At 30.7% G+C, this 11,014-nt stretch overlaps 1 protein-coding gene across 1 annotated transcript; it reads left to right on the top strand.

Annotated features, from left to right (window-relative positions):
- Window positions 1-4,891: 4,891 nt before the first annotated feature.
- On the top strand, window positions 4,892-10,758 carry LOC124368118 (gustatory receptor 68a-like). The gene is made up of 4 exons (XM_046825392.1): window positions 4,892-5,140; window positions 5,717-5,785; window positions 8,775-8,864; window positions 10,651-10,758. The coding sequence occupies exons 1-4, from the start codon at window positions 4,892-4,894 to the stop codon at window positions 10,708-10,710; spliced, it is 468 nt and encodes a 155-aa protein (XP_046681348.1). The 3' UTR covers window positions 10,711-10,758.
- The last annotated feature ends 256 nt before the right edge of the window (window positions 10,759-11,014 follow it).

Below are 11,014 nucleotides of genomic sequence, written 5' to 3'. Positions count from 1 at the left end.
TGTGAAATTTTTGATTAAAATAATGTTTCTACTAAAAAAAACTTTCTATTTGTTCAGCAATAAAAAGTAATTAAAATTCAATCCCTTTACACAACCTTTAGTGTAAACACATATTCTAGAACATTTTAGTGCACTGATTATAAAACTATTAACAAACGCAACTACACAAAAATGTTTTCACTAGTATTTAGAACTAATTTTTAACTAGACCTAAGGGATATTCCGTTAACTTTGGCAAATGACTCTTGTCACACGATACTATTATTGGATCCGAGATCATCATTACCATCCCATCATCAATTTCAGAAGTGCTTGCGGGAAATAACCGTCGGGGTGATATCGATTGGCTAACGATTTTATTTTAGTCCGTTATTGATTCATTTCTACTTTAGCTAGTTTTGGTATTTTTACAAAATTCAAATTTTTTCTTCTTTGTACCTTTGGAGTGTGTACTCCTTTCTAATAACGGGCCGAAAGTATTTCAGATATAACAGGTTGAAATGATCGTAGTTCAAGGTGTCTGTTCCGGTGAAAATGGCTACTGAGAAAACGTTTACTCTATGCATGCAGGAGCAATAAACCTTAATGCCGTTGATGTTTGAATTACATTTTTTATTCTCTTCACACTTCATATTCATAAAAAATTGATATCGTTGGAACAATCATTTAGAATAATCCAATCTCTATAGTTTTGTAGTTCTATAGAATAGAAATTCCACACAGAAACGTGCGTTAAATAAACTTGCGGTGAAGAAGGTTAGAGCAGCTGCCTATATAACATGTGTAGTCGGTGTAGTCTGCCACTTCAGCAGTGTTTGTATGTAAAATAGCCATTACCATGTATCAAAATTTCTAAATTACAATCTCAATCCGACACTGCTTATCCTCTTCAGACCCTGCGTCACCTATAGGAGACAACTTTTTTTTAAATCTGCATTATCGACAGAGTGGGCTCAGTGCTGCTACCATATTTACTTTGTTTCTTACTAGATTGCACCACATGCTGGAATATCTACCATTCTGCTGCTTGCTTAGTGCCCATGATTTCATAAAAATGAGCCGTGACAGACTTTGCAGACTTCCTACGTTTTCTGAAGTTAATTATTGTATACAATAATAAATAATTGTATTTAGACCTTTAGAAACATTTAGAGTCTTGTCCAATAGCTGTACATTCACACCAAATCAGTGTTTTCAGTTTATTTCGTTTCTGACCTAACCTAGCCATGTTTTAATGTTTTTGACACCTAGAGGTGACAATGGGACTCCAGTTTGCAGAATATAACATTGCTAAAAATTTACAATTTTGCAAAATTCTTTATTTATTTTTGTGTAATTAATTTCAGTTTTTCACAATAACTAAACATTTTTACCAACAAATATATGGTTAAAATAGCAGATGTTGGTGTTTGTTTAGCTCAATCCTTATTTAACAGTTGTATAAAAATCTCATACCTTAGACAAAAAAACTAAAAAATCTGTGTTTTTTCTCAAATCTATTTGATAACTACATCAATGAAATTTTGGATGGGATCTATCTGAGGTTGATGGATTCTCAGATGATGGGGATGCAGATCCGAGATTTGCTCCAATTTCTGTGTTAGAACGACATCCTGAAGATGACCAGTCCTCAGAAGAGGAAGTAGACAATGCAGTTCAATAACCTGCACCAAGTCCACATCCTGAACCACAACCTGCACTCTCGAGTCGTTATACATGAAATATGACTGTAAGAACAGTTCTTCATTTTATTGACTTTTCTTTGGCTTCTGCATGGATTCAAAGACGGAGGCAAGACAAAGACGATGGAACTCCAATACGAGACCAGTTAGATTTCCTGGACTTCAAGGTGGAAGTTGCATATGCACTAATGAATTCCGTGCACAATCCAGATGTACCTGTAGAGGATGATAGGGAAGCACATGAAGAACATCCTGTGGAAGAGAAGAAGTGAGGAAGATAATGAAGACCACCCAGTGACGCTCTACGCACTATTGTGGTACTTCATCTCCCGGAAATTCCTGCTAACTCAAAACTCTACAGATGTAGATTTCCTGGTTGTAACAATCAAAAGTGCAGATTTTGGTGTGTTACATGTAAAGTGTTTCTTTGCCTGAACAACCATTGGAACTGTTTCAAGATGTTCCATGAACTGTAAGGAATGATGTAACTTTTGAATGTTAAACTTTGTAAAATTGAGCCCCAATGTCACGGTGACATAGATTTTTTTGTATTTCCAATAAAGAAATCTAAAAACTAAAGTTTGTTGCTGTATTTAGTATTTTGTTACAACCCAAATGCAGTATTGTTTTTAAAATTTTAATTTTAATAAAAGCTTGGGTCAGAAGAGGTTATCTGTAGGTACTTAAATTATTTTATTTTGATATAACGCTGCGATATATAAAGCAATATTACATATTGGTTGGTGAAAGAATTGTGTTTATAAACTTCTCTGCCCATTTCCAGATTATATTCTTTGGATTATAAGAAATGAGTACTAGCCAAATTTTTACTTATTTCATCTTTAGCCGATGATTTGTTTTGGGTTTTTTGTTTAGAATGTGCAAAACATAAAGGGTTGAAATTACAGTAGATTAAATTATATTTTTATTTCGCCCAACATATTTTAAGAGACAAGGTTTTTCCAAATTTTGCAGTCTACTCTGCCAGTCTTCACACAATATAGGCGCTACACGCTTCTGAAAGTTACCACGTGACCTTAAAATGGTTCAAACGAAAGCTGAAATAGCACCGGATTTTTGGCAGTTTCTTTGAAAGATCAACTGACTATACTGGCTTTAGTTTGATGGTTACATTTTTTATTTTTTTTTTATTGTGTTTGATACATTTTTTGTATTTAATTTGATATTTATTTGTTTTTTATGTTACAATTATTTGATATTTTTATTTAATATTTTTATTTCACTCTGTTAATATTTTCAAGAAATGTTATATTTGTAATTAGTTATAGAGTACTTTATGTACATTGGCAATCGCAATGCAACGTTTATGGTAATCTATTACAAATATAATAAAATGTAAATGAAAATACCGTATTTTATTACGAATCATAGAGAATATCTTAAAAAATAGTATGGAAAATATTATTTATAGCAAAAGTACCCTAGTTTGATTTTAGTTATTTTTTGGTAAACGCATTTAAGGATTTTCTTACATAATCTTTTAAAAAGTAAAGTATTGGAAGGTTTTTCAATCAGTTTGCTATGAGTACAAATGTATGTATGTAATGTCATAAAGAAGACAACTATTTTAATCCATGCTCTAAAAATACAGTTTCACAAAGCAATTTTTATAAATGAGGTGTGCATTGGAAAAATAAAATTTAAGAGATTGTTTAGTTTTATTGTAAATATTATGAAATGATATTTTATAGTTTACTCCCAAATATAGAACTAGTTTCTTTACATTTATTTCAGATCTTTATTGTTTAAGGTCCAATCAAATGAGATAAACGGGTTGTAATGTTTTACAAAGAAACATATTTTCCTCCATCTTCAAAAAATAAAGTTTCAATAAAGCAAGTTTATTTTGTAAACTTTTCATTGCACATTACTGTATTGAGAAAATAATTGTATTCGATCGACAACAATCACATAAATTTAATGTAAGTGGTGCTCAACAAAAAAGGTCAAACACACGAATCTCTTTTATAAATCTTCAATACATGTTATTGTAATAAATCAATCGAATAAATCATACTAAGTAGTTTTTCAATCCCAGTTTGTCAAGTGTAACAGTTTTACAACGGAAATCATACACCATCATACACCATGAAATACTTTTCAAACTACATCGTTTGGGTTTGGCAGGCATTTGGAGGTCTTCCACTGAAAATTACTTCGGGGCCTAAAACTCTCAAAGAATTGACGTTTTCCATAGCTGGTTTCATTTGGTGTTTAATAATATTCATACTGCAAGAATTTCTCTCTTGCATCGTTCTCTACACAACCATCACAGAGGAAAGATTCGGTTATGAAAGAAGTAGAACCCAAAATTTCGCAATGATTCTAGATCTGATGGCTCTGCAAATTCTGGCAGCTTCTACATTCTTCAGCGGCACATGCAAGTACCCAAGGATATTTGACGTCTTTGGCACACTAGATCGAGTCTATCGAGACCTTCAGTTCAAGAACAGAGAGGTCAAGATCCAAGTAAAGGTCATCGTAGTAACGATCGTGACAGCTTTGCTGTTTATGGTGAACTTCGCAAACATCGTAATGAACAATGGGCTAGACTTCTGGGTGTTGAATTCTGTCACCCTTCTATTGCTGGACTCCACACAACTTGCCTTTCTCTTCCACTTCACTCATGTAACTGAAAGTATCATTATGGGTTTCAAGACTGTTAGTAACAAGATGAGAGAGGAGATTATCTGCAACTTAATTGAACGAACGGTGATGCAGCGCAGCCTTGCTGATGGTGACATCTTTCATACAACACGTTAGTAAAGTACTTGTTAATTTTTTTTGTAATGCATGAAGAGTGTCATAACTATAAAGGCAAAGTTAGTACTTAAAACTCCTCTCTTCCGCAATAATATAATTGTTCACAAATATAAAGAAAAGAATATGGAGAAAAACAGATAAGGATAGTTATTATTATTTTTTAGCGAAAAGGTAAGTTCATATGGCTATACCTTTTAGAGGCCAGAGTAATAGATAATTGCATAACATCTACAATTAATGACGACAAATTTTTACATTTGAGATTGCAAATAACAAAATCCCACCCAAAAAATTTGCACTTTTCAAGCAGATTACCATTCGTGTATTTACAGTAAAAAGTACTATAATATGGTTACTACCTAAAACTAAACATTTCTTATATTTTTTATATGATATTAGGAAATACGGTATTTAAGACGGAGAAAATGAAATCTCTGATGAACACCTACTGGATGCTGTGTGATGCCGTACACCAGGCTAATGACTTCTACTGCGATCAGCTGATGGCCGTCATGTTCTCCTTATTTGTTCAAGTCACTATCAAGTCCTACTTCTTCTTCTTGCACGTCAGAGCTGGTTACATGGTCGGCATGACTATGGATGCAGTATGGGTCCTGGTTCTCATCTGCTATGCGATTTTGGTTGCGAACTCAAGCACGCATATCACTTACTCGGTAATTCCTCTTGTTAAAATATAATATTTAAATATAATAAACTAATTTTCTATACAAAAAACTATTATAAGAGAGGTTTTTTCAATAAGAGTAAAACTAATTAAGAATATGTCTTTTAGAACACATCGTTTTGTTCATCCAGAACATAAATAATACTCTATAGTGGTTTATCTTAAAAATGTCTTATGTAAGAAAATATTTATTAACCAATTTCCTGTTTAGAATTCCAATATTGTAGTTATCAATAATATCTTACTTCATTTGTAGGCTTAATGAATTAAAGTCAGCAGTAATCTACATAACCCTCATTAGTTTTTGTCTTCTATGAAAGTTAATATGTCTCACTAAGGAAAAAGTTTCGAATAAAAGAACTAAACTATTTTGCGTTTCCTACTAATTATCGAAACTAGAATTTACTGTTTAAATAATTATGTTTACAAAAATAAGTACTAATTGTTTGGATTAATAAAGCTTTTAGACTGCCTAATGTACCATCTATCAATTTAAATGGGTTATTAACAATAAATATTTACTCATACATATAATGATTTTTTTATTATTATTGATATTTTTCAGGCTGACAATACTGCGGTGATGATTTGCAAGTTGATAAACAAAGATCTGGATCCGAGTTTTAGGAAACAGGTATAACAACATGACCTTGTATTATCTCCTTATGATAGATTCAGTTTGGGGAACTGATAGCTACTACTAACTAAACAGTTTATAAACTAGTAGAAGTTTACTTATTACATAAACAGTCCATTTTATTAGATGTTTAAGCATTGTATAAAAGTTGTGCTAAGGGGTTTTGGATGAGAAGGGAAGCTCAAACATGTTATAAACTTTAAACCTAATAGCGTAAGTCCAATTAAAAAATGCATAATTATATGACAATTATAACATTTTTAATGTAAAAATAAAATTACTTAAATATCTCTACTACAATTAAGGAACTAAACCCACACGCCAGTTTTATTTTAACAAAATTAAAGTTACTCAATGCCAATACCACACAAATCATGAAATTTTAAGGAGCATATGTATTAACCAATTCATTCTATTGTACATTATAAACATTTCCCTCTTGTTGCAGTCCTATAAATATAATGTGTAATAAAATACAAAGGGAAACTCTCAGATTTTGAAATTTCACTTCATAATAGTTGATACATTCTTTAGTTAAATATTATTAGATATACTGGATTGGAAGTTCAACATATACTACATGTAAATAAACTTGTTTTATTCGACCACGTTACTTCTTTAAATTATATTTTTTGTACTATATTATTATTGTTTATATATATATATATAATTTTTATATATATATATATATAAATATATAAAATTTAGCACAAATTTCATAAACTTTTATCAAAGGTTTACCATTAGTGCTTAATCTATTCTGTAGCCATTTTCCACCTTCTTGCAACCGTGAATTAATGGGAAAATTTTAATTCTTACCACGCTGCTGCTTTACAATATGTTATTTACTTGATTAAAATGAATTTAAATTAAAGAAACTGAGTGGCTTAATAGAAATTTGAAACATTTTGAAACACTTGGGGGAGGGAAATTAATACGTAAAATCTTAGTTTATTCTGAGTTCATAAGAATACCATGAGCGGTGTAGAGAAATCATTAAGTTTCACAATATCCATTTAAATAACTTGTTTATTAATTTAAATGACTTATTTATATAGTTTAAACACTAATTATTTATATTTTATAGGACATATGGACAGGGGAATACTATCTCAAATAACTTTAAAAAATTGTCTCTTAGCTGTTTAGTAATTTAAAAATAAAAGTTGCTCAACAAACAATACTTGTACTTATTAGATATTTATATGTAATTTTATGTAAAAGTTTCCTTAAGTAAAGGTGTTCTTCTTTCAAATAAAAAAAAAATAATTTATTTTTCAAAAATAATATAGAAATAAAGATATTACTCAAATAGTATACAGTTTATGAATTAACTCTAAATAAAATGTACTTTTCTCTAGTATAAATGGGGCTAAATAAAACTGGGGTAAGAACTTCCTAAAACATCCTCCACACTATTTGAGTGATGATCTGTTACTGTTGGTGCATACTCAAAGTAAAAACTGTAATTTGATAATGTTTCACGCAAAAATTCTACTAAAACTTTATATCTAGATGTATAGAAATGATTCTGACTTAAGTATATTAAATTGTTATTAGAAGTAGTTTTTTTAAATATTACATTAAAAATAATAATGAAGACCTTATTTTGAACAACAGCAACGACATTTACTCACTTTGAAACGTGCGGTACTTATTAAGTGAATTAAAAAAAAATCTCATTTCACTTTGAATCAAATTAATACAATAATCCCTGTAAGAGAGATTTTACATTAGTTGACAACAAATTTCCCCTATGAAAATCGTAATTCGACTATAAAAGAGCTACTTACGTAAAATCCCGCACAGAGTAATAAGTTAATCGAAAAGCACCAACAGTTAAACTGCAAAAATATATTAAAAAACCCCCAAGAAACGCGTGTCGTTTTTATACCGACCCCTTCCCCTCATACAGCGATCTAAAACCGACGCCTTTGATTGGCTTCCAAGTATCCAATCTCAAGGCCGAAGAGACTCATTGTCAACCCTTATTGTAATCCCTTTCTCAAAGTTGACTACCAGAAAAATTTTCTGTCTTACTGTAACATTCATAGAATCCCGAACCCTTTCTTGTGAAATTAAATTATGTATTTCACCTAATTTACTTACCTTATTTTGACATTACTAATTCAATTTGAAAATATTTTGCATGTAAGTTTTTGCTATCAATATTAAGTATTTAAAATTTTAAATAGCTTATATAGCAAATGTTACAAAAAGAACACCCAAGTGCAGTAAAAATTAAACTTTCAACAATAAAGTGCTTAAATATTTATAACTTTCTTCTGTTCAGAGTGTTTGGTATGTAATTTAAATACTAACTAAAATTATATCATATAACAAGACAAATAAATATTAAAATTCCCTTTGTGTCTAAAAGGACGTTGATATTTACACAGGAACTTTGATTTAAATTGCATATTTAATTTGTGGGATGTGTCTAATTGGTTTATTAAAGGTTACGATGTCTTTATTTCTCGGATAAAGATTTTTAGCTTTTTTAAGACAAATCATTTATATAATATAAAATATATTACAGACGATTTAAAAGCAGAGCAACATTTAAAATCGAAGTAGTGTTTTTGTATTTAAAATTTATTTATTCTAATACGACAAGAAAAAAGTAAAAAAGTATTTACCAGTACTTAACTCTGACTTTGTAGGTGGTAGTATGGATCTTCATTATTAAGTTAGTTCCGACATATATTAAATTTGTTAGGACATATTGTACAATGTTTAATTGATTTTTATGATTTTTCAAATAAAAGTTTTATACTTTAATATAATAGGTATTTTACCCACACTATCTGACATTGTTTGACACACAAAGTGGGTGGATGTAAGGGGTGTAACTAACACACCTGAATATAAGGCATTACGTTTTGAGTATTGAGAATGAACGTAATCACACAATTGAGTTATTAATATAAACTTAACCTATCAGTTATTTCTTAGGAATGTCTTAAGCCTCGTGATGTGTTTCCAGCTTGAAGGGTTCCTACTGCAGTTGCCTCACCACAACGCAAGATTCTCTGCTCGTGGATTTTTCCAGATCCATAATGAGACCCTCACATCAGTAAGACTTTATTATCCTCACATCTATTTCTTACTGTAATAATCTTTGCTCATGTGAACTATCTGCATCTACATCATTTAATTGAACATGAAACATTTTTTCAGCACTCATATTGGTTACGCCTTTAACTTCAGTAAAATTGTTGTGAACAAAACTTGTTTATCCACAGAGTTTACTATAGTTTACAGTTGTTCAGAGATTGTAAATAACAATTTTTTTATAAGCAAGGTAAGGGTTTTAAATTTTAATAGTATAATTACAATCTTAAATATAATCCTGACATAAAAATGTGTTCCATAGTTTAACTAAACAAACATAGGTTATCATAGGGTAACTGTATTATTTAATATGGTTATTCATTTAATTATTTTGCCGATAAAACATCTAGTACTAATGATTTTTTGTTTTATGATATTAGAATACAATTCGCTTTAATACAAAAATAAAATTTTTATGTACTGGATGATATAAATTATAAAGGCCGTTCATGATAATAATTTGAGGGTTAAAATTATTTGAAAACTTCGCTCAGAATAATTTATAAAAGTTGTATTGATCTTTCAAATGATGCTTTTATTTTTTAATAGTATTAATAATATAGTACAAAACGTACTCATCTGTGGTTATAACCAAAGCCCCATTTCCAAGGTTTACTGGACGTGAAAAAGAAAGTCACCTTTCCCTAATTTAAAGGCATTTCAAAGCTTTAATCAATGTAAAACTTCACCTGGATAGCTTGGTATCCACAGGTACGCATGTAGAGCCACAGTATTGGTTAGAAGGAATGATTCTTTTCCCATATAAGACCTCATTACACTGAAAATATTAGCACTGAAACTATAACATGAACGTCATCGCATATTCTCGCCCGAATTCAAAGTTATATCCAAGCTTCGTTGAGTTGAATAAAAGAGATCGTATATCTTTATCGGAATGCCCTTGATAATACCAGAAGATAGGAAGGATTAGTTAAAGAACTCACAATCCAAAGTCATTATTCTAACTTTCAACCCATTCAACCAGGTCCAGAAACTCCCGATTCCCAATAAAATCAATATTGGATCACGAGAATTTACACTTATGAATTACTGAGGTTATTTATGGAATGCTTGGTTAATAATAAAGTCTGTGCACAAGTATATATGTATCAATATGAGTGATATGAATTATTATTTGTTTACATAAAACAAAATGACTTACGATTTAGTTAAAAGGACCTTTGTGCCTCCATTCTGTGTAACATTAAACTAAGAATTTTGTGGGTAGGGGCCGCTTTTTTTAAATCCCACAGAATATATTGAGGGTTATATCTCTGCCATGTCGTCTTGGAAGTAGGGAAGGCTAGCTCTGTTTCAGTGTCTGCAAGAAAAGTGGACAGGGGATGTCAGCAGTCCCAACAGTTCAGGCTAGCTGCAACCTATAGCACTAATATTCACCCACTTCGTCACCATCCGCACTAAACTAGATGTACTAATCAATATCTTTACTCTAATACCTCAAACTGTATGGTTAATGTAGTCGTTATTTTACATTATACAGTTGCTCAGGTGTAAGTGACCAAATCTGTTTTGGCTGTACCCAGTGTATTTTATACTAGCAGTCATAACCAATCCAGAGGTGAAATCTTAAGGGAGAATATAGGTTTTTACGCAAAACTGATGCAATTTAAGTTTAGTTAAATATGCGTGGGAAATATATGATTGTATAGTCCTCTTTAATGAATTTTCTAATCAGCTGGTTTCACTTGCTGTTACTTATAGACTGACAGTGATTTGTATCTGTACAGATGGCTGGAGCGGTGACAACTTACCTGGTGATACTGATCCAGTTCCAGACTGAGAAGTAATCCACCTAGACTAGTCCACTCTAGAGAAACATTCATTTTGAAAAAAACTAAATGTGAAATATTTAATAAGTAGATTCTTACTAGTCACATTTGTAGTATAATCCAGAAACTACAAATTCTATCCCAATATATTACACTTGTAAAGTAAACTAATCTTACAGCACATTTAAAGCAGTAGATCTTGTTTTATTATTAGTATTGAAATTATTAAACTTAAACTATAATCATTGATCTGAAACATATTATTTGTATTATATAATTGAGGCCTATTATCACAAAACCTAATCAAAATAACAATACAGTA

This window comes from Homalodisca vitripennis, chromosome 8, assembly GCF_021130785.1.
Source record: "Homalodisca vitripennis isolate AUS2020 chromosome 8, UT_GWSS_2.1, whole genome shotgun sequence".
Lineage (NCBI taxonomy): Eukaryota > Metazoa > Arthropoda > Insecta > Hemiptera > Cicadellidae > Homalodisca > Homalodisca vitripennis.
Note: the sequence above shows the minus strand (reverse complement) of the source record. Positions and strands in the feature narration are given on the sequence as shown.

What these genes read in the sequence shown, in the direction of transcription:
- LOC124368118 (XM_046825392.1), top strand. Translation starts at nt 4,892, where the DNA reads ATGAAATCTCTGATGAACACCTACTGGATGCTGTGTGATGCCGTACAC. An exon ending in GCACGCATATCACTTACTCG is followed by an intron (nt 5,141 to 5,716) that starts GTAATTCCTCTT and finishes GATATTTTTCAG; the next exon opens with GCTGACAATACTGCGGTGAT. An exon ending in ATCCGAGTTTTAGGAAACAG is followed by an intron (nt 5,786 to 8,774) that starts GTATAACAACAT and finishes ATGTGTTTCCAG; the next exon opens with CTTGAAGGGTTCCTACTGCA.